The 24,527-nt window shown below is 42.1% G+C and overlaps 1 protein-coding gene across 1 annotated transcript in view; it reads right to left on the bottom strand.

Moving 5' to 3' along the window:
• LOC124607241 (disintegrin and metalloproteinase domain-containing protein 22) overlaps positions 1–24,527 on the bottom strand; it is a 1,086,760-nt gene that overhangs the window by 192,540 nt on the left and 869,693 nt on the right. The window contains exons 8-10 of the mRNA XM_047139515.1: positions 18,016–18,090; positions 15,691–15,863; positions 6,076–6,245 (exon numbers count right to left, since the gene is read on the bottom strand). Coding sequence (XP_046995471.1) covers positions 6,076–6,245; positions 15,691–15,863; positions 18,016–18,090 — 418 coding nt within the window. The remainder of the gene's footprint in view (positions 1–6,075; positions 6,246–15,690; positions 15,864–18,015; positions 18,091–24,527) is intronic.

Below are 24,527 nucleotides of genomic sequence, written 5' to 3'. Positions count from 1 at the left end.
AAATATTAGTTACGTGAAGTTTACATTCCGGAGTTTAAATATCATGAATATCAGAAGTGGCTAATGTGGTATTCTTTTTCGTTCTTTTTGAATATCGTATGTACCCGACCTTACGAGATTCCTCCCCCCCCCCCCCCCCCCCCAACCTCCCCCCATCAATTCATCATTACATAAAAACAAAATTACATTGACTTCTTACATTCGCTGTGAAGCACTGGTCTCTGAAGTCAACATTTTTACGTTGTGTAATAGGATAACATACCGGTCTTCTTACATATGCAGACCAGGTTTTGGAAGCAACACGCAGATTTGACAATTTCGGAAAGGTGCGATGAACTGCAGCGGCACTTGGGGAGGGTAGATGCAACAAGTTTAAATTTTAACTCGGCAGGTGTGGAAAGCTGCGAAATTCGTCGTACTGCCAGCTGTGTGAATGCGTCCTGCATACCTTGGTGTATATGAACCTACACCACGTTCGAACTGCAGTTCTGCCGAATCCAAGTGCAGTCAGAACTGAACTGACCTTACAGATGGACGAATATTAAGCAATAGTATACACCTCTAAAGTGAACAAATTAATTATAAAATAAATATATTCGCAAATAACAAGCAAAACTCAGAACAACAAATAGAACATGAGGTTCAATCTTATTGCTACAACTTTGTTGATTTTCAACTTTGGCGACTAATAATGAAGCGCTATGTTGTGGTCAGAGTTTTACCGATTCAACGGTAGGGAGCTGTGAAAATATCATTTTGCGATTAGTTTTGCTTAATGCTGTGAGAACAGTAAACTGGAACGACTGATAATGGAAGCAAATCACAGCCGTGACTACGGTGCGAAACGTGGATCTAGGAGTTTACAGTTCACAACTAGTTCACGGAGACAATACGACACTAATTTTAAGTTAATAGATATTCATTACGCACGGATCACGAAGGATTGTGCAAGAGGAAGAAAATTTGATATCACAGAAGTTAATATTAAAAGGTGGCGTCAGATGAACAATAAATTACTAATCTCCAGTTGTGCATGACAAACATTCAGGGGACCAGACCGGATGTACATGAATCGTAAGCCGGCCGCGGTGGTCTCGCGGTTCTAGGCGCGCAGTCCGGAACCGTGCGACTGCTATGGTCGCAGGTTCGAATTCTGCCTCAGGCTTGGATGTGTGTGATGTCCTTAGGTTAGTTAGGTTTAAGTAGTTCTAAGTTCTAGGGGACTGATGACCACAGCAGTTGAGTCCCATAGTGCTCAGAGCCATTTGAACATGAATCGTAGCCGTAGGTTGCTCAATGCATGCAAGGGAAACGATGTCCCGATTATTTGAGAAATTATCCAAAGAAAGCGCTGCAGATAAGGAGCAATTTTCCAACTTTATGCATCGCGGAAGTCAAAGCAAGTACAGGGTTATTACAAATGATTGAAGCGATTTCACAGCTCTACAATAACTTTATTATTTGAGATATTTTCACAATGCTTTGCACACACATACAAAAACTCAAAAAGTTTTTTTAAGCATTGACAAATGTTCGATATGTGCCCCTTTAGTGATTCGGCAGACATCAAGCCGATAGTCAAGTTCCTCCCACACTCGGCGCAGCATGTCCCCATCAATGAGTTCGAAAGCGTCGTTGATGCGAGCTCGCAGTTCTGGCACGTTTCTTGGTAAAGGAGGTTTAAACATTGAATCTTTCACATAACCCTACAAAAAGAAATCGCATGGGGTTAAGTCGGGAGAGCGTGGAGGCCATGACATGAATTGCTGATCATGATCTCCACCACGACCGATCCATCGGTTTTCCAATCTCCTGTTTAAGAAATGCCAAACATCATGATGGAAGTGCGGTGGAGCACCATCCTGTTGAAAGATGAAGTCGGCGCTGTCGGTCTCCAGTTGTGGCATGTGCCAATTTTCCAGCATGTCCAGATACACGTGTCCTGTAACGTTTTTTTCGCAGAAGAAAAAGGGGCCGTAAACTTTAAACCGTGAGGCATCCAGAAGCTTTAAACTGCGCATACCATCGCCGAATGGAGTTAGCAGTTGGTGGATCTTTGTTGAACTTCGTCCTGAAGTGTCGTTGCACTGTTATGACTGACTGATGTGAGTCCATTTAAAGCACGACATACGGTTTCTCGGCTCCTGTCGCCATTTTGTCTCACTGCGCTCTCGAGCGCTCTGGCGGCACTAACCTGAAGTGCGGCTTCAGCCGAACAAATCTTTATGAGTTTTTCTACGTATTTGTTGTGTGTCGTGACCATATGTCAATGAATGGAGCTACAGCGAATTTATGAAATCGCTTCAATCATTTGTAATAGCCCTGTACGTATTCGGATGACATCACTGAAGGGATTACATGACGACGCAAAACAAGAGGCAGTGTACGAAGCTCCCACACAGTTGTAGTAGGGTGGGCGCGCATACCTCAGTCAATCACGCATCGCCTCAGTGTAGTCACAGTGTCGCAGCTGTATAGAACGCTACTGTTCCACCTGCTGCTGTTTACGCTTCGCAGTTGACAGCTGGCTACAGCGCTAGCAGCTCTCGGGCATCTTATGCCGATTCAACTACAGATTAGCAACTTTCTGCGGCATTTGTCGATAACTACTGGAGTATTTAAGAAAACACCACAACTCTTTATAGTAGTCAGTCTTAACTTTTGTAGGCAGATCTTTAGATTTTTTTGTTGGTTAGTCAGTATACAGGGTGTCCAGAAAAGGCCTCCCTGGTTTCAAAATTAAATATCTCGAAAACAAAGATCGATAGAGGAATGCAGTAAACGGTATGTTTATTGTGAAAGCTGTAAGAAATTTATACAGCAGTTTGAAAAAATACTTACAAAAACTGCTAACAGATGGCGCTGTAATCGCCATACGTAATGCCTAGTACAAATAGTGATCCGAAGGCTAGAGCGATCAGTTCCACTATTGAAACGTGAAAGGAGGTTAGCGTACCGAAGGAAGAGATTAAAACCATGTACTCCATTGAACAACGCGTTTTTCTGGTGCTAGAGTACCACAGGTTAGAAGAGAGTCCTATGGCAATAAGGCGAAGTTTTCAAGCACGATTTAATGTTCCAAAAGGACCCGATGCGAAAACCATTCGTCCGCTCTTCGCAAAATTTCAACGGACAGGCAGCGTAACTGATGATCTAGTGGGGCATGTTGGCCGCAAGCAAACCGCAGTTACGCCTGAAAATATCGCCACAGTTTCTGGAATTATTCAGCGAAATCCAATGTCATCCGTCCGTAGAATTGCATCTGAGACTGGTTTGAAGCGTTCCACCACGCAGAAATACTGAGAAAGAGCCTACACATGTTTCCATTCAAAATTCAAACGCACCAGGCTATACCCGTACGAGCTGTGCAACAAAGGGTTGCCTTTGCTAATCAGATGCTCACAATGATTGATAGTGAAGGATTTGATGTTGGCTGCATCTGGTTTACAAATGAAGCACACTTCCACCTGAATGGATACGTGAATAAGCAGAACTGGCGATTTTGGGGTTCCGAAAAGCCATATTGGTGTGAAGCGAAACCCCAGTATTCTCCTAAAGTTACTGTGTGGGCTGCAGCATGCAGCAGAGGCATTATTGGCCCTTTTTTCATTCGAGAAACGGTCACTGGTGCACGTTATGTTGCAATTTTGGAACAATTTGTCGCCACATAGAAAGCGTTAGAGGATCGACCAGGTACTGAATGGTTTATGCAAGATGGAGCCCGACCACATCGGACCGAACAAGTGTTTCGCTTTCTTGAGGAATACTTCGGGAATCGAGTCATTGCTTTGGAATATCCCAAATTTACTGGTGCAGGCATGGATTGGCCTCCATATTCGCCGGATTTGACTCCCTGTGACTTTTTTTTGTGGGGCACGGTGAAAGACATGGTCTACCCGAAGCATCCCGCCACGCTGGACGAGGTTGAATCGGCGATCTCTGTGGCACGTGAATCCATTTCGGTTGAGACACTACGAAATGTGATGGCGAATTTCATTCTTCGTTTGCGCCACCTCTGTAGTGCCAATGGTGAACATTTTGAAAACATTGTGATGCGATTGCAAAGACTGTTTTCATACGATTATTTCACTTCTGTATGCTGATATGAGCTGTACAGCGTACAGCGCCATCTGTTAGCAGCTTTTGTAACTATTATTTCAAACTGCTGTATAAATTTCTTACAGCTTTCACAATAAACATACCGTTTACTGCATTCCTCTATCAATCTTTGTTTTCGAGATATTTAATTTTGAAATCAGGGAGCCGTTTTCTGGGCACCCTGTATGTTAAAAATTCGTCAAGAGTCTTTTCAAAGAATGGGAGTTATTTTGCTGCAGCCTCGTAGCTCGCACGTCTTACACAGCCGCATTTAACCTGCAGTTGCGCTGCCCTCTCTGCCGCAAGGAGCTGGATGATGAAGCATCCCCAACTCTCTTGTGGTTCCCTTCTTAGGTACTCCACGTCGACGTCTGCTCGTAGATAGGTATCGTCGGTAGGTTTTCCGGCTTTACTTCCCGACGTGACAGCGACGACTCCCCGATGAGGTGCGGGCCTTGTGTTTTGCTATTACTGCGAGTCTTGTAAATATCACTTTTATTTAGTAATTTGCCCTGCTGAAACTCTCCCCTTTTAGGATTAAGACAGCCTGCGCCACCTTTCGGAGGGGGTGGGGACGTCAAAGAGTCACAAAAGTTCATATTAAGTAGTCCGTAAAACACGTAAACGTTCACATCAGTTAGCGTGTTAGTTAATGCCTACGCATTCCGCTAGATGGTGCTGACTTACTGCTGAATAGCTTTGGTTCCGTAAAACCTTCACTGATTAGTACTAGGTAAATGAAATAAGTACAACACACTTGTATTTCACTTTCACTCTATATTCAAGGATTAAGATGGTGACGGATGGTGGTCTATTTAAAAGGTTCCTAGCCTGTAGGAATCTAAATAGTCCGCAAATGCCGACATGCATGCGATCTACGTCCAGTTTCGCAACTAACGGCACACGACACTTTCAAAAGTCCACACGAATACCGGTACCTCTGAATTCACTCGTATCAGCAGATAATTTGAGTTTCTGTCGTCTATATGTCCGTAAAGTTCCAATCTAGCACTAAAGTCCTAAAATCCCCTTAATACTCCATTGCTACCAACAGTCAGAGATCGTACACTACATCACTTTTAATCTCCGTAATATTCTAACAGTTTATCGTGAATCTTAACACGATAAAGTCCAGTCTAATTATTGTCTCGCTGACTGACACGGGTTCCCCGCCCTTTAACGAAACAATCAAGGATAAAAGGCGGCAGTAATGACGATCAGGCCTTTTTATAGGTTTTTCATCACAAGAGTTTAACGTCACTGCCTTCCCCATGACGGAGATTCCGTGGCTTTGCTGTACTTAGACATTAAACTACTTGCTGATATACTATAATTTTGATTTGCGGTTAGCGAACTCGGATTCTACACTATTTTCCCCTCTAAAAATTCTATTCTTAATTTTAAATTATTCTTTCTATAGCTTTTATCACTGTAAACTGAACTGAGGTGTTACAATGATTATACTCTATCGTACCAGCCGAACAACAAAATGCAGAACTCGCTTTATATCTGATGTATAAAATCATATGGCGTAGGTACACTGTGTCAGAAGTCAAATCGCTAGGCATTCTGAAGGGATGTTTTTTTACATCAAGACTGAGGTAGTGCGATGTTCAAAGAAGCTGAAAGCCCAACTTTTTTTTTTTAACGAGTCCGGGGTGATATGTTACAATACAGCATCACCGGTCTATTGCGGTCTAACTGTGTTGGTGAGGCAGTAAATTTCCACAGGGCAGTGACTACGTCACTGCAGTTCACTTTGGAGGTGTGGCGGTGGGACTTGTAGTCCCGTACCACCCTCTGACGGTGATAGTACTACAATGTTTGCGAACTTTATATGGATACTAAAACTTGTGTGTGTCAATTCATGTCAGTTTTATATTATATTTTAGAGTAATGCCAGCCATTGGCATATGGATTTTCTGGAACGTCGTCAGGTCAATAGGCGTATATAATGGATTGTGGAAGGATACTCACGGCCGTCATCGTGGCCCATGCCGATGTTGTGGCCGATCATATGGGCCATGGTGCCGGCCAGAAGGTGCGGCTCGTAAGTGTTGACATCGACGCTGATTCCCACAGACTTGGCCGTGCAAACAGTGTCCGGCACCGCCATGCCAGACTCACCGCCCTGGAACGTCTCGCCCCTGCAACAAGTTCATTTCAACACTGCAGTACTAGGGGATTAAGGCACATTTCTGATATTCTTTATGTAATGTTCTTCTCCCAGAGTGCTCAACAACCAAAGGCGGTTATCTGTTCAGAAAGAAACAATACATTCAGTTCTGCACACCTATAGCTTAGACACCAATGATACACACAGAGGAAGGATGGGCATAGTGGCCAGTGGCTGTTACTGTACTGTACGGTGCTGCTACGCAGCGGCGGACGTGTCAACTGTTCCATTGGTACGCCATCTCAGACGTGTTGAAGGTGGAAGCTGTTCTGATCACTTGTTTAAAAGTTATTGAAGATTTTCGTGTTTTTCAATGTCCTGACGTAAGGTAAGTGTATTTAATTAACTATTATAACCAAACTTTCATTCATAATACAGGCAACTGACAGTAACACCTTAAAAGTGTTGTATTTAGGCTACAAAATGACGTGTCTGTGTAACGCATTGCTCGATTCGTTTAGCCGGTGGTGTGGCAAATATGTAATGATGGCGAAGAGGGCAAAGTAGCCACGTCTGTGACCACTATGCCCGACAGTGACCACTTTGCCTGACATAAAGTAAAATATATTTTCATTGAAAAATGATAGTACTGTATATTATTTACAAAACTATTGAGGGTTTCAAACAGTCAACCCAGCCCACTGCCTCATTGCAGTGATTTACTTAGCATCTCCAAGACCAACAGACCCTATACTTTTGCTTTAAGCCCACAGGATATTGTTACAATCCCTAAAGCAAACATTATAAAACGAGAAAATAAACAAAAAAAGGAACAGCTCCAGTTTTGACCTTAAGCCCTTTCAAGATGGAGCTAGTAGCAACAAAAGCAGAAAAAGAAGAAAAGACTTACGAAAATGAAGCTGGAACTGAAAAAAGAAAAACAGAGTAAGAAGAGAAACAAAGGAAGCAAAGAAAAAGTTGAAGGAAAGCAGAAAACGAAATCAAAATGAGCGAAGTGTGCCTTGTTTAATGACTCAGACAGTCACTTGAGTGATACTGATTGCTTTTTCTTTGGGGACTTAGATTCCAAGTCAGGGAATAATGAAGGACGGATAAGATGTTCGGGCTGTTTATGATGTGCACGTGATGCTTGTACCGGGTGTGAAGAAGACAATGACTTTATTTGTGACGTTTGTAAATAAACTCAGTGTGAAACTTTCTTTTTCTACGAAGGAAATAATGTTTTTATTTTGAAAATACACTTTCATTTAGTATACAATTTCAGTTTAAATTTTATATTTTATATCGGGCAAAGTGGCTACCTCATGGCCACTTTGCCCAATCCCGAAGGGCAAAGTGGCCATTTGATATATTTATCGAGATAAAGTCAAAATAAAAATTGCCTTATGTAGCTAAATATGTAGGACATCGTATGTTAATATATAGCATATTTCTTATTTATTCTCTTCAAGATAAAAAAAAAAATATTCCTCAGCATGGCCACTTTGTCCACATTTCCCCTAATATATATTCAGGAAATAATAACTAGAGTGGAAACTTCAAGAACATAAGATATCCATGTTTATGATACTTTAAAGTGGAAAAAACTCCTTCTTGAGCTCATAAAGCAACTGGGTTCAACCACATTTACACTACGAATCATTGCACAACATGCAAAGAGACAAATCAGTAAGTTGATATATTTTGCGTACTTTTTTTCATTCAATAATGTAGTGTGGATAATGTTCTCGTCGCGCGATGAGATGTCAGTTGTCAGAGATCTGGCCCTGTGGGCATTTGCAACACGAGTAACGAAGTGAAGGTGTCAAACCTATAACAAGCATCTGCTACAGGCAGAACTGACGGAAGAACAGGACTTCATAGCCAAAGTATTTCGGAGCAGCGAGAGCCAGTAAAATTGCATTTTGGGGCACCTCCAAACTGACGACTTAAGGCAATCTGTGTTGTCAGTCGTGTTGGATGTTTTGAAATGACGGAGTCATGCCCGTTTGTAGCAGACTTTGGGACCAAGAGGGACACTTTTATTGTTCCTTATCATAAATATTTGGCCGTTTTTTCCGAATATGTCGCGATTTCCGAGGATGCCGTTAGGCCGAGCCTGAGAGGACAGTTTGAATTGCTGCAATTGAAACGAGCAGCAGTGATATTTATATCCTTCGCTGTCACAAATATTTAGCTCTCTGAGAAGAGGAGGAGAGAGCAGAATTTGTGCATACACGAAGTGAGGTGCTTCTTACGTCACTTCCGTTTGGAGCACATGGGTGTTGTAGGGTTAACGTCCTGTGTGACACAGACTTGCGGAAAGCATTAGCAGCTTCATTATTAGCGTGGTAAGTGGACCAATGTTGCCAGTTCAGGCGGTTAGAAAGTCGCCTAATCCAAAAGACCACAATACACTGACGGAAAACGAAAGTGTTAAACCATGAACACCTTGACCGAATAATAGCAAACTGATAAGCCAGTATTTCATCATCAGGTCGTGATCTTGCAGTTAAAGGGGGCCCTGGTTCGGTTCCCGACAGGATCGGGGATCTGCCCCCACTCGGGACTGTGTGTGTGTGTGTGTGTGTGTGTGTGTGTGTGTGTGTGTGTGTGTTGTCCTCAATCATCATTTCATCATCGCTGACGCACAAGTCTCTGAAGTGGCGTGAAATAAAAAGACTTGCAACAGGCGGTCAAACTCTCCAGAAAGTGACTCCCAGCCATATCCAAATTTCGTTTCCAATTTTTCCATATCTGTGTTGTGTGTTGATTAAAATTTCATCCTTATTCTTAGTATTTTCAATCATGAAAAATGCCATTCCTACAGACAGAGAATGGTCTGAGTACATTATTGAAGGGCGCCTATATGATAGTTTGCAGTGGGAGGGACGGGGAGGGGCTAGACCGGGGCATTTTAATATTTTGGAAGCTGAATGGCGATTAGTAAGTCGCCGTAAAGAGTTCCAGTTCAGACCCTGTTAAAACTTGCGTAATACCGATGTTTAAATCATTTTCTTGAAATAAAAATACTTGATTACACCGTATGTTTTCCTTTCCCTCGCCCCTGAGATTGGACCCCCTTTGCTACTGTGTGTTTATTCGGGCTTTTCAGGTGGAGATCGCAACACAGAAGGAGCAGAGGATTTGCAGCCTGTCGCTACCTCCCGGGCCTTGAGAAAGATCTAATCATTGCCATAAGGGACACGGAGCCATCATACAAGCAAATTGCACTGACAGATTCAACTCCTGGAATCATGTGTGCAGATTGTTGACTAGAGGTTGGGAGTCTACACCAACTAATGGAAGGCATTGGGGGTGCCACACTCTTGCTCCCAACTCCACAGCGCGGCCACACGTAGACCGATATACAGCCGAGCAGAGGAAGGCTCTGCCCAGTTCGTGACCTCCGATCAAGAAGACAACATCGTCCAGTTAGAGCTCATGTGTTACTTATGTCCTAGATGGAACCGTACTTCTGAACACTGAGAACTTTATACTTCAGAGAAGAATTTGGTAAATGTGTGTGTCAAGCGATGCTTTAATATTCAAAGACCGCTGCAAATATTCGTTCGTTCTTGTGGCGATGGTCTGTATAAAGATAAGTAATTTTTTTAAATCATTTTTGTAAAAAGTCAACTAATAATTATGAAGATAGTAACTGTTCTCGAAAGAACAGATACCATTGATGACCGTGCAGCTTCTCTAGAACAAATTATAATTAAATGAAACCCTCAGCTGCTGAGAGGTGTTGTTGATAAATCTCGATGGGGACAGCTGAAAATGTGTGCCCCGACTGGGACTCGAACCCGGCATCTCCTGCTTATATGGCAAACGCTCTATCCATCTTTCGGTTTTTTTTTTTTTTGTTCGATATAGTTCGTTGCGTTTGGTCTAGGCGGACGTCACAATACATCCGTCCAAGCTGATTGTTGATACCTAGACTCAGTTTTTTTATTACAAAGAGCACGCAGCCCTCTGACCGAACACGCTGAGCTACCGTGCCGGCAGTCCATCTGAGCCACCGAGAACACAGGTGAACAGCGCGACTGCAGGGACTTATCCCTTACACGCTTCCCGTGAGACCCAAATTCCCAACTGTCCACAATCTACATACGTAATGTTCGTAATAGATATTTGCCCATCCACTCATTACTCGCGCCAACTAAGATGACGATTCCCGTAAGAGTTTCACGGTCATCAATGGTATTTTCTTTCGAGAACATATACAGGGTTATTACAAATGATTGAAGCGATTTCACAGCTCTACAATAACTTTATTATTTGAGATATTTTCACAATGTTTTGCACACACATACAAAAACTCAAAAAGTTTTTTTAGGCATTCACAAATGTTCGATATGTGCCCCTTTAGTGATTCGGCAGACATCAAGCCGATAATCCTCCCACACTCGGCGCAGCATGTCCCCATCAATGAGTTCGAAAGCGTCGTTGATGCGAGCTCGCAGTTCTGGCACGTTTCTTGGTAGAGGAGGTTTAAACACTGAATCTTTCACATAACCCCACAAAAAGAAATCGCATGGGGTTAAGTCGGGAGAGCGTGGAGGCCATGACACGAATTGCTGATCATGATCTCCACCACGACCGATCTATCGGTTTTCCAATCTCCTGTTTACGAAATGCTGAACATCATGATGGAAGTGCGGTGGAGCACCATCCTGTTGAAAGATGAAGTCGGCGCTGTCGGTCTCCAGTTGTGGCATGCGCCAATTTTCCAGCATGTCCAGATACACGTGTCCTGTAACGTTTTTTTCGCAGAAGAAAAAGGGGCCGTAAACTTTAAACCGTTAACTTTTGGTGAATTGCGAATTTGCTGCACGAATGCGTGAGGATTCTCTACCGCCCAGATTCGCACATTGTGTCTGTTCACTTCACCATTAAGAAAAAATGTTGCTTCATCACTGAAAACAAGTTTCGCACTGAACGCATCCTCCTTCATGAGCTGTTGCAACCGCGCCGAAAATTCAAAGCGTTTGACTTTGTCATCGGATGCCAGGGCTTGTAGCAATTGTAAACGGTAAGGCTTCTGCTTTAGCCTTTTCCGTAAGATTTTCCAAACCGTCGGGTGTGGTACGTTTAGCTCCCTGCTTGCTTTATTCGTCGACTTCCGCGGGCTACGCGTGAAACTTGCCCGCACGCGTTCAACCTTTCTTCGCTCACTGCAGGCCGACCCGTTGATTTCCCCTTACAGAGGCATCCAGAAGCTTTAAACTGCGCACACCATCGCCGAATGGAGTTAGCAGTTGGTGGATCTTTGTTGAACTTCGTCCTGAAGTGTCGTTGCACTGTTATGACTGACTGATGTGAGTGCATTTCAAGCACGACATACGCTTTCTCGGCTCCTGTCGCCATTTTGTCTCACTGCGCTCTCGAGTGCTCTGGCGGCAGAAACCTGAAGCGCGGCTTCAGCCGAACAAAACTTTATGAGTTTTTCTACGTATCTGTAGTGTGTCGTGACCATATGTCAATGAATGGAGCTACAGTGAATTTATGAAATCGCTTCAATCATTTGTAATAGCCCTGTATATAGTTAAAGCCTACCCAGCCATTGACCTTCGTCTGTGCGAATGCGCACCGGTTGCCCAAACTCTTACGGGAATCGTCATCTTAGTTGGCGCGAGTTATGAGTGGATGGGCAAATATCTATTAAGAACATTACGTAAGTAGATTGTTGACAGTTGCGAATGTGGGTCCCACGGGAAGCGTGCACGGGATAAGTCCCTGCAGTCGCGCTATTCATCTGTGCCGTTGGTGGCTCAGATGGAGAGAGCGTCTGCCATGTAAGCAGGAGATCCCGGGTTCGAGTCCTGGTCGGGGCACACATTTTCAGCTGTCCCCATCGAGGTATATTAACAACACCTGTCAGCAGCTGAGGGTTTCAATTAATTATCATATGTTTCAACTAATATTTCCTATGTTGTAGTTCCGATAAATCATCTCCCAGAGCAATCGGAGGATCCACATTTATGATCGGACGATTGTACCATCAGGTAATAACAGTACGAGCGACTGTAACGAATGGACGGATGGCAACAGGTAAAATGTAGATAGAGGATACAGGCAGTGTAAAAGTCAGTAACTAATTACTGCAAGTTGCCATGAGATCTCGAGCTGCCGAGCCTTGTTAGATATCGAGATGCCTTGTTAGATCTCGATTTGCCATGCCTTGTTTACCACTTACACCATACCACAGACAACAGAGACTTTTATGGTGTAGAACTGGGGTTAACTGAGACTGTCTCATATCGCTGTGTATATCAACGAATGTTGCTTCTGTTTATGACAGCAAGATTGATACCAACGTTTCCATAGGCGAAATCGTGGAAGATCATAAGAGACAGTGCTTCTCCAGACACATACTTCTCGAATTCCTGAAATCACGTACACAAACCGTGGTCTGGAATTAAGCGTTGCTGCCTCTAGATATCGGGTTTGATTCCCAGTCGGGATGAGATTTTTGGGTGCTGAGTATTCGTCTTACCCTAATTATTTAACCTCATCTTCATCACAAAGACGCACAAGTCGCCGAATGGCCAAGTGCGGCTGGGCACCCCCAGACGGTGTCTCGCAGCCAATAATGCCATGCATTTTTCATTTTCCCTGGAAACATGGCGTAGAGAGCTATTGAATATGACAACAAGACTCATTTGGTAATTAATAAAGGCAGCCTGAATGCTCACCGGTGTGTGAAGAGAATGGTAAAAGAAAGTAAAGTCGTATGGCATGAACGGCTGGAGGACCTGCAAGGGCAGGTTCAGCGGCTGATAGGAAATGTTTTGCCTCTCCTCCGTGCTCACAAACACATTTTCTTTAAGAAATATGACAATGTGTATTTACGTGTATTCAACGATGCAAGGCCGTTGGCGCTATAATGGGAAACACTATTCTCTTTCCTTAATGACCAGATTATCATGTGGCATATTCCAGCAGGATAATGCAACTCTCCCACTCTGCAGTTAACACACAGACGCCTAGAGGAATGTACAGATCATTGCGTAGTATGCCTAGTCCCCTAATGTGTCACCCATTGACCATGTCTGAGAAGCGATAGGAAGACATATGTTTTCGCACCAGCCACCAAACTTTATATGAACATACACAGCAAGTGATGGAAACAAAATTCGTCAAGATGACATTCAGAGGCTATTTACCCCATGCCACAACGAATATTTGTACTGTGGAGGTCACATTTCATACTGATAATACAATGAAGGCTTTCAGGACAGGATGTCATAGTTGCTAATGAGTCTTATGCGCTGTATGGCATTGGTCGAAGAGACTTTTCGGTTCCTGACGTTTCATTCAGATCTGCGCTGGCCATCTTCGGAGGTGCTTCTGGCGACACTGAGTCTTTCCGAATGACGAGTCTGATGCCGGAGAGCGACATAAATACTGTGTAAAGTGGGCGCAGTCGGTTTTAACGGGATCAGCAAATACAATCTTTGTTGGAGATAATACTTAACTATTGATTCTCGCTACCAGAGCCACGGTTTGTATATAATTGAGTTTCATGGCTGCTTGTTTTTTGTTAGAGTCGTCACTATGCTTATATATTTCGATGGCTTCTCTATATCGTCGTGGATAACAGTCTGTCATCATGGTTTCGGAAAACTTCGTTCATGATTTCCTGACTGGAGAGCAAGCTCTGCTACAGCTGATTTTTTCATTTTCCCTAGTCGGCAAAATTTTTTATGTCCTTTCAGTCTTGTATTCATGCTTCTCATGGTAGTTAAAATATAGGCCTTTCCACAAGTACACGGAGTCTCATATATTCCACTTGCTGACAGAGAAGGGCGTTTGTCCTTTATCGATCGGAGTACTTGACATATTTGGTTAGTTGGTCTAAACACCGGTCTGATGTCACGTTTCTGCAAAATCATGCCGACTTGATCAGTTACTTTCTTGGTACAAGGGAGAGATACCGTGTTCTTCCATCGCTGTGTTTAATCGTTGTCCTTTTTCCCAGTGTTATTCGGTCGCAGAACCCTATTCATTCCTTTGCCTGAATAGCCATTCTTTTCGAAAACCTGCTTCAGATATTTTAATTCAGCGTCGAGGTGTTCCAGCGTGCAGATCGTTTTATCTGTGTCACCAAGACTTTTAATGACACCTCTCTTTTGTTGCGGATGATGGTTGGAGTTTTTATGCAAATATCTGTTCGTATGAAACTTCCTGACGGATTTAAACTGTGTGCCGGACCGAGACTCGAACTCGGGACCTTTGCCTTCCAGGAGTGCTAGTTCTGCAAGGTTTGCAGAAGAGCTTCTGTGAAGTTTGGAAGGTAGGAGACGAGGTACTGACAGAATTGAAGCTGTGAGGAGAAGTCGTGAGTCGTGCTTAGGTAGCTGAGTTGGTAGAGCACTTGCCCGCGAAAGACAAAGGTCCCGTGTTCGAGTCTCGGTCCGGCATACAGTTTTAATCTGCCAGGAAGTTTCATATCACCGCACATTTCGCCGCAGAGTGAAAATCTCAATCTGTTCGTATGTCTAACTTTCCGAAAAACTTTATGTTTCAACCTTTCATCAGCCTGTCTCATAACCAAAAGATCCAGGAAGATTTTTGCGTTATTTTTTACCGTCTCCATGTAAACTGTATTTTTGGTTTAATACCATTCAAATAACAAAAGAATTCTTCTAAAGCTTTTTTACCATGAGATCAAACCACGAACATATTATCGACATACCGATACCATCGACATGGTTCCTTATTTGCAGTTTCTAGAGCTGTCTGTTCGAATTTTCCGAAACCAAAATATTATCTATTATGACAAGCTATTATCCACGAATATATAAAAAGCTATCGGAATATATAAGCATAGTGATAATTTTACAGAAAAGAATAAGCCATAAAACTGAATTACATATGGCCAGTGGCTCTGTAGAATTGATAGATAGGTTTTTATCCTTGGCGGGCGACAATCGATAGTTAAGTTTCATCTCTGGCAAAGAATTTTTCTACTGAACACTTGTAAACTCGGCCACGCCTACTTTACGCAGTAATTATATGGCTTTCCGACGTCCGACTCGTCAGTTAGCAAGACTCAACGTCGTCAGGAGCACCTCCATAGATGTCCAGCGCAGGTCTGACGAAACCGCAGGAACCGAAAAGTTTCTCCGACCACGACCATACAGCCCGGAAAACTCACAAGCAGCTACACCTCATACTGATAGTAATGATGGACATCAGGTACTATTGTAATGAAAGTTTAATAATTTAAACCTCTTGTATAAAGAATAACTCCATAAAGAGAGATAAACATCAGGCTGATGTTTCATGGCTTAACACTTTCTATTTCCGTTAGTATGTATGGGAAGAGAAATTGGTGTCTTACACGTAAAGAACGATGTGACTCCAGTAAAACCTCCTTACTGTAAGCAAGCGCTAACTTCTTTTAAGCTATACGTCTCTAAAAGTTACTTTTTGTAGGCAAAATCGAAGACCAGTTTGCGACTTACGTGAGAAGCTGCGTAGTGTCCTTGTCGACCTTGAAGATGTTGCGGGACGTGTAGTCGTTGAAGTTGAGCAAAGCGCGGCTGATGTCTTGGCCCTTGTCGATAGGGGCTTGGTTCGTTCCCTGCCAGGTTTCGATGTACACGACGGACACCCTCGTGTTCAGCGTCCGAAAGTACTGAAACAAAACGACGTTCATTGAGCAACGGCTCTCCGATATGCAAACAGATTTAAAGAAAAAGCAACAGTTTCAACATAAAACAGCTGTATATTACATGATAATTACTTCTTCATCACAGGTTTTAGACTTGAAGAGGCCTGAATTACCGCTTAGCTGAACACACGATTCATCGAACATTTGTGGCATGTTAAAATCACGTGCAGGATCGGATTAGAATAAAAGCATTTATTGCTGCCTGGTCCAGTATTTCATAAAACATCCGAAGTGGCCAGTGTCATGTACTCCCCCAAACAGAGTGCACATGTACCATTTTGTCAAATACATCCACATCACGTTCGTACTATTATAAAATTCAATGATCTCAGGTTTATTTGTGGTCTGGTCAACATCAGGAGCACTATGCATTGTAAACAGAAGAACAACAGATTTTCCCTTTTTAGGAGTGAAGGAGACAAGTGTTTTTCTGATGAAAAGCAAATTCCGACGATAGCACTTTCTTCTTTCTGCTGGGTAGGAAACTTCGTGGGTTTTCCGCCTTATCTTTCCTCAACGTACCGACAATTGTCAAATTCTCTTTCAGCAACATGTCTGTCAAAGGTATAGACGTGAACCAATTGCCACAAGTGATATTTCGACCTATCCCACGAATAGTTCTGGACAGAGTTTTCATATAGTATGTTGGCAGACTTTCATTTGTGTTTCTGTTCTCCTTCCCAACGTATGGAATAGCATCTATCATATAATATATTCTGTCGTCATACATTGTGATTATTATGATGCCATATTTATCTGGTTTCGAAGCAATGTAAACACAGATTGGGCATTTGCCACGAAATCCTAAAAGCTGCTCGTCGATTGTTTCATGCATATGAGGAGAATAACCGAGCAGCAGTTACTAACAAAAGCTGCCCAGAGCTCACGAATAGGTGAAAATTTATCGTCATTATTGCTCTTGGTCTTATCATCAAATCTCAGACAATTTAGAAGAAATCTGAACCTCATTTGAGACACAATACATTTGTACACAGATGAGCCACACCACATTTCTTCAATGTTGAGATGACCATCTTTTCTGCTTCCTGGCATATAAAGCAGTTCCATTAGCGCACATATTTTTTCCTTGTCCGTATCACCAAGAAACCTCTGGTCAGTATACGTACATTTTTTTCTTTGGATCTTCTCATTTGTATGAGCTACAATTATATAAACTATTCTTGTATCTAATAATATTTCGTGGGCATCTACCGCCAGGTCAATGTTTTGAACAAAGCTAACAGCTTCACGAATTTTTACGGTGTTTCTACGTTGGTTTTTACCTTTCTTAGGCCGCATTTTAGACCATAACAATCCATTCTTACCCTTGATTGTGTTTGCTGATGATACCTCCTCCTCGTCACCATCACTATCTTCTGACGTCGTAGCTCCAAACTCAGAACTATTGTATTTCCAAATTATCTTCCTCGCTCGAAATTAAGTTATTTTCACTGCAATCGTTGTTGTATTCCTCCAAAACACTTCTCACAAAGTCCTAAAACCTTGGATCATTCACATTTACAGACTACTTATGAAATCTAGCAAATATATTTCACCTACGAAAATGATAACAGGTGTGACCTATAACCCCAAGAACTATTCGATCTCAAGTAGCAGCTGAACACAATTGACCAGCAGCATGACAGACCAGTGACTGATTTATACAACAATGACGAAAGAATACACAAGTCTGCCGGAAAAATACCATTGTTGCCAACTTAACAGAAGAAACAAACTATCGCTGTGGTGACGCATCACCCTTGTTACCATCGGAGGGAAGTTCGATCATTCATGCCCTGACCCCATTTTGTCTGTTTGCCATTTGAATAACAATTATAGACTTTCATCGTGGCCAGGGCTCGACATCTTCTGAATAGACATTGTATTGACAGATTTATGAATCTTTTGTATCTGTATATATTCCTACATTCAAATCTACTGTTAGCAGCTGACGCCGCTACTACAGCAACAAAATTATGTATTATTTTTACTGGTTGATATTAGGCATAGAATAAATTAATATACGAGTCCTCTGTTTACGAAGATTATCTGTCTCTCGCTCCTGTATCCACTAAAGGATCACACAGCGTGCAACAGAAACTGGAGATGAACTCACCAGGTCGGCAATGTTGGCGACTTGGATGGCGTCGTGGACGACTTCTGAGCGCATGCTGCCATTCCTCTTCTCGAACTGCAATTGAACAAGCCAAATCTCATATAAAATGCTATATGTTATTGGCTAAACCATGTACCTTGAAAAAAAAAGGAAAAGCAATTGGGATTTTTAACAAATATAGAGAACTGCACATCTCTCTATGGGTCCTCTGTAACCACACATGAAAATAATTCATATTGGTTGCTACTCAATGTGAAATTGGAAAAATGTAACCTTTGTCATTATCTTGAAAGGCAAAACAATTGTATTATAATTTCCCTCAGAACTGATTTTCACTCTGTAGCGGTTTGCGCTCTGTTTTGAAAGTTCCAGGAAGATTAAAACTGTGAACCAGACCAAGAGTCGAATATGGAACATTTGCTTTCGACAGCCAACTGCTCTACCCATTGAACTCTTTTAAAATTTGTTTGTATGTAGGAAGCGCTAACGGGCTCAGCCACTTAAAAAAAACTTAAAATTATGCTCAAATACACTGAGCAACAACGTCATAAAAATGTTGATACAAAGCGTAACTGTTGTTAACACAGCTTTCAAATTTTTACATTAAGGAAAGACTTAGAAAAAAAAGAAAAAGAAAAAAGTGACACTAACACTGCGCATTTGGAATCCACAACAACATAGCGATAATAGGATAAACTGTTTTTTACCTCCTCCTGGAGAATATTTTCTCTGTGCTATGTTGGTATACTGTTTGAATTGATTTTAGATATGAATCAGAGAAATTAAACAGCAAGATTGCAACATTTACACGGTGCAAGGGGTATAAGTGCAGAATGGCGATAATTGGTACCTTAATACGCACCCACTTTATTGCGTTAGTTGTTTTTTCTCTGATTCTAACGGTCTTCCCGAAAACACGTCACAAAATTTAGTACCTGATGTTTTCTGCACGGACGTACCTGTACCGCTAAGTGGACTATACCTATCGGCATAGACTAACCGTTCTGCGTCCACGTGTCCACACTTCAACCCCTGACCAGCTACCCAGAGGAAAATAAGCATTAATGGCTTGCTCTTTGGGTCTTCAGTGTAAATCACATTTTTTATGAGATCATTTACAAGTTATGTTCCGCCGGCCGAAGTGGCCGTGCGGTTAAAGGCGCTGCAGTCTGGAACCGCAAGACCGCTACGGTCGCAGGTTCGAATCCTGCCTCGGGCATGGATGTTTGTGATGTCCTTAGGTTAGTTAGGTTTAACTAGTTCTAAGTTCTAGGGGACTAATGACCTCAGCAGTTGAGTCCCATAGTGCTCAGAGCCATTTTTGAAGTTATGTTCCATTGCGGCTTCTGTGAACTGTGATAACTCTGTGCCACACAGAGAGTATTTGCTCTGCAATGCTAACAAAGTTCCCCTAAATATCGTTTGTCGATGTAAGCGGTTCACCGAAACTGTTGAACAACCAGAACGCTAAGTCTGACAGTTATTCGTTACAGATCGTATTAATGGTATTCTAGCTTACGTAGCGCTGCCCGATCCTCTTTTATATTCTTTTTACTGATATTTAGTTCAAGAAGATTGTGTCTATACATTATTTTTTCCTAACATGTCTGTAGGCATTTATGTGAAGTTTTCATGCATGCTTTAATGTTGAACCCATTCAGACACACGAGCGCGCTCATTTTCTTCGATAGAATGCCGCAACGTTAGATTTTTCGTATCCTACGCTAAGCAAAAAGTAGAGGTGTCTCTCTTAACTGGTTGTCGCGGCATTTTACTGAGTAACATTTTCATGCGGAGAAGGTGGGGAATTATATTCCACAGATAGGTCCAACGTTTATAGGCTTATACGCCACTCACTACTTTTACGCGAGCTGTAATAAATTATAATTAATTTCGAGATCACTCTTTCCAGTTAGTGAAAATATGAATAAGAACACACGGGTCACGTGGTCCGTTTCAGCGTATACACTGACGGAGAGACTTATTATTCGTAAATAATGATTTTTCACTGCCATGTGACGGGTAGTCTATGGCGTCCCCATATGGATGGACATATTAAACAATTTAAAATGTTAAATGCTTCACATTAACGAACATTACGTGTGACAGCTGGATATTTTTGACACGCGTTACGATGAAAATGCGATAAACGCTGTTTGAGAATAATTGGAAAAGAATTTTCATTATCTAGGTAAAGAATAAACGAAGGGCTGTAATGTCTGTGAATAGTATATTGTGTAACAAATTCTAAGGTCTTCTTCATGAAATTATGAATGTAAACGGACATTAAATAATTTCTTCTCTGGATGTATCCGAAAGCAGACGCTTATTACTTTGTTGTATACAGGTCTGCACTGTGAGAAATAAGAATAATATATTTATTAAACAATACTTCTGTGGTTATTTATGTAAAAGCAGCACTCTCCATGTTAAATATTTATATATTTTCAGATTTTGCTTAAGATTGCAGCTTCGAAAAATTACATCGCTGGCGCGCAACGATATGCCCCCATTACGCGGTAAGTCAAAATTTCCCTAAATTATAAGACAGGCGCCCAGCTCCCCGTAAAGTAAATTATTTGCTCTGACTGTTGGCATATTAATGAATAAGAGTAACACAATTTAAAGTCACTTTTCAGTTTCTTAATGAGTGTTTCCGCACTAGGCTGTGGCTTGTACTTAGGTAACGACAGAAATATTTTTACTAAGAATTTTATTCATTAACCTTATTCGTGGCCATAAAGCATTAATAATAATACAGCAAAAATTTACATTCAGTGATTGTGATCTCAGTTAACAGAAGGAATTATTAAATAATTTTTCATTTTTTTGTTCTTGCAAAAGTACATGCATATACGAAACGCATAAACATTTATTTTAAAAAGTAAAAAGAGAGAAATATTTAACAGCAGAGGGACAGTGTAAGTCTTCGTGTCTCGAGTAATGCTGACTATGTTGCTCAGCTAACGGTTCAATACCACAGTGAATAAAATTAATGAAATTAAATTGTATTACTTATATCCTTCACATATTATATTAAAGCAAAATACCACATTAAAATATAATTGCGTAGTCCTGAATATGTACTAAAAAGAACGCGATGTCGATAAACTGTGTTTGTATGAAGTGCTCATCGCTTACAACTCTTTCACGCGTCACGGCCAGTGTTGGTTTACTATTTTCGACTTTGATTTATGTCTATATTTAATACATTTTCGATTTGCGAGTTGAGAATGGTTTACAATGTGGAAGTACCGACAACGGCTCTCTCGGAAATTGACTGTAGCTTCAAATGTATTCAGGCGGTGGTATAAACGCACGTGCGCAGATAGCGAGAGAAGTGCAACAGTATCCATTTAGTTAATCTACATCGGCGCCAAACTTGAGACAAATGTCCTTTTAATGGCCAGGAGGGTCTGACCGTTACTCTGGTCATAAATTGAAGCAGTTCTAACTGACGATAAACAAGCAGGGGGACAGTTAAACGTCGTTCAAAAGTGCCTGCAGAGCCATAAATCTGTACCGTTTACTATCTCCTCGTCGAATAAGCAAATCGATTTCTGTCCCGTAACTGAGGTGCCGCTACGGATAACGCCCGGTGGAAAAGCGAGAACGTTGCAGCATTCTGCGTCACTGCGCGGCGGAGTAACTTGCGTCACAGCGCCGAAACAGTAGAGTAACGCACTGCGCCAGGTAATGGTATTGTAATAACGACATGGCGCACGCGAAACGGGATTACCTGACCAACGCGAACAATTTGCGAACATTTAACGAGAAATCCGAATAATCACTAACAAAAAGCAGGCACTCATGCAGAGGACTATTAATAGCATTATTCTGTGAGCGCTGCCTCGTTTTGCCGTTTTTTATTTCTCCGCAGAATTTCGAATATTCGGATAAATACGCTGTTTTGAAATCATTTTTGCCTCTTACATTATAAATGTTATGATTTAAGCTACGTTCCTACTCTGAAACTAAATTTATAAGCGCCATCGTATCAGCCGAAATCTCAAAAGGACATAGACCTCAACCCGAAATGTTTCTCTTCTGTTTGTATTTTTTTTGCAAAAACTGGGAAACAACAATGCTAATGAAGTTCATAATTATGACATTATGCACGCTTCGAAAACAAAATACAGGGCGTTTCGGTACAAGGGCGTAGCGTGGGCAGAAACCCTCCTCAACGAAACAAAAATCACCGAGTGTTCTAGCATGCTGCTCCGCTAAACATAACGGAATTTTATTTCAGTATCAGCTTGAAAACCTGGATATGTAATTGATACTGACTAGCATCTACTGCACACAGAGCTATTTGTCATGAAATCTCAATATTAGCCGGCCGAAGTGGCCGTGCGGTTAAAGGCGCTGCAGTCTGGAACCGCAAGACCGCTACGGTCGCAGGTTCGAATCCTGCCTCGGGCATGGATGTTTGTGATGTCCTTAGGTTAGTTAGGTTTAACTAGTCCTAAGTTCTAGGGGACTAATGACCTCAGCAGTTGAGTCCCATAGTGCTCCGAGCCATTTGAACCATTTTCTCAATACTATGTTTTTCCGTCATCACGAAACTGGGTGTGGACTGTCAGTTGTCAGCTGTTGATGTCTGTGACCACTCGCAACCGGAGCATTAGTATCATGTTTGTACATAGCATTGCTTTTATGTTTGACGTGACGACTACTAGTGAATTTCACGACAATGATATACATACATCTGATGTGACCCCACTTAACTACTGCTGAAAAAGGTGATGTGATGTTATAAAGCGTAAGTCCCATCCTATTGCAGATTCGAAGATGGCAACATAGTATTGGCGAAGCCAGTTTTCCAATAAATGTTTTACTGTGATCTTGGCGTTTCAAATTTTCTTTAGAAAATTACTGGTTATTTCTGTATATAAAACTTAGAGTGTTTTATAAACACCTGGTCAAAAATTATATGAAAATAATGTCTAACAAATGTGTTGTGAAAATAAACGTAACCTGTGTTCAGAAAACTTACAAGGATGAAGCCAGATGACGTCTTCGACGACCGCCCAAATTCTGACAGGTCAATGCCTCATTTTCAAGATACAAATGCGATGATAGAAAGTTGCGCAAGGAAATTCAAACCCTCGGTAGACGAGTAATGGCGACCAAGAATCATAATACCGCATATGTAGAGAGACAACACACATACACACCACGAACAACCAGCGTCGCCTGCCGCAGTGACCGAGCGGCTCTAGGCGCGTCAGTCTCCAACCGCACCACCGCTACGGTCGCAGGCCCGAATCTTGCCTCGGGCATGGATGTGTGTGGTGTCCTTAGGTTAGTTAGGTTTAAGTAGTTCTAAGTTCTAGGGCACTAATGACCTCAGATGTTAAGTCCCATAGTGCTCATAGCCATTTGAACCATTTGAACCAACCAGCGTCGTCACCCAAACAAAGATAACCAACGTTGGAAGTTGTCAAAACTGAACACTAATCACCAACGGGTGAGGATGTAGCATTAACTCTGTCTCTCCGCTCTTTGACCAGAGGGATAGCAAGATTCCAAGAGGAATGTAAGAAAAACCTCCGCGTCTATCAATAAAGTCACTTGCCAGTTTAATCTCAACTGCCTCCTTGTTAATACTGTATCAATAGTTGAAAGTGCACGCCAGAGTCTTAAATTATATTCCATATGACTATCGGTACTAACGCACTGTTTTGCAATAGCAGATTGGCTCGGTTGTTGCATGTGTCTGCGACGCTTTGCTCAGTATCGGGTCTCCACGGTCCGGATAGTCAGATAAATGTATGACATGCCGCAACTGCAAGGGATACAGTAGACATCCCTTTACGCAAACCAAGATCATCCTTTACAGACCCTAAAAGTGTCCTATTGTTACAAGGTGGTCGGGAAACACGTTTCACACACGTTTTCCACAGAAACGACCAATCCTGTTGGATAATGATGGAAGCTGAATAAATGAATTAAAATTTGTGCTACAGCCAGGACTTGAAGATGGGTCTCCTTGCTTACAAGGCAGGAATGCTGACCATTAAACCACCATTACACGTCCCAGCTGTAGTACAAATTTTAACTCATTTATTCAGCTTCCATAATTATCGTAGATAAAGATCAGACTTAAATGTCTTGAGGAATATTTAATCGTAAGATCTATACCACCACCTTAGGCACAGGATTTCCACATTACATCCAACGCTGGGGTGCTATTCCAATGCTAGAGAGCCCTGGCAATAGTGCCGATTGAGGGAGAAAATGTCCGTCCCCGGTAGCTGAGTGGCCAGCGCGACAGAATGTCAATCCTAAGGGCCCGCGTTCGATTCCCGGCTGGGTCGGAGATTTTTCTCCGTTCAGGGACTGGGTGTTGTGTTGCCCTAATCATCATCATTTCATCCCCATCGACGCGCAAATCGCCGAAGTGGCGTCAAATCGAAAGACTTGCACCCGGCGAACGGTCTACCCGACGGGAGGCCCTAGTCACACGACATTTACAGGGGGAAAATAAGCTGAAGATATGAATTAAGGCT

This window comes from Schistocerca americana, chromosome 3, assembly GCF_021461395.2.
Source record: "Schistocerca americana isolate TAMUIC-IGC-003095 chromosome 3, iqSchAmer2.1, whole genome shotgun sequence".
Lineage (NCBI taxonomy): Eukaryota > Metazoa > Arthropoda > Insecta > Orthoptera > Acrididae > Schistocerca > Schistocerca americana.
This window is presented reverse-complemented; position numbering and strand designations above follow the sequence as displayed.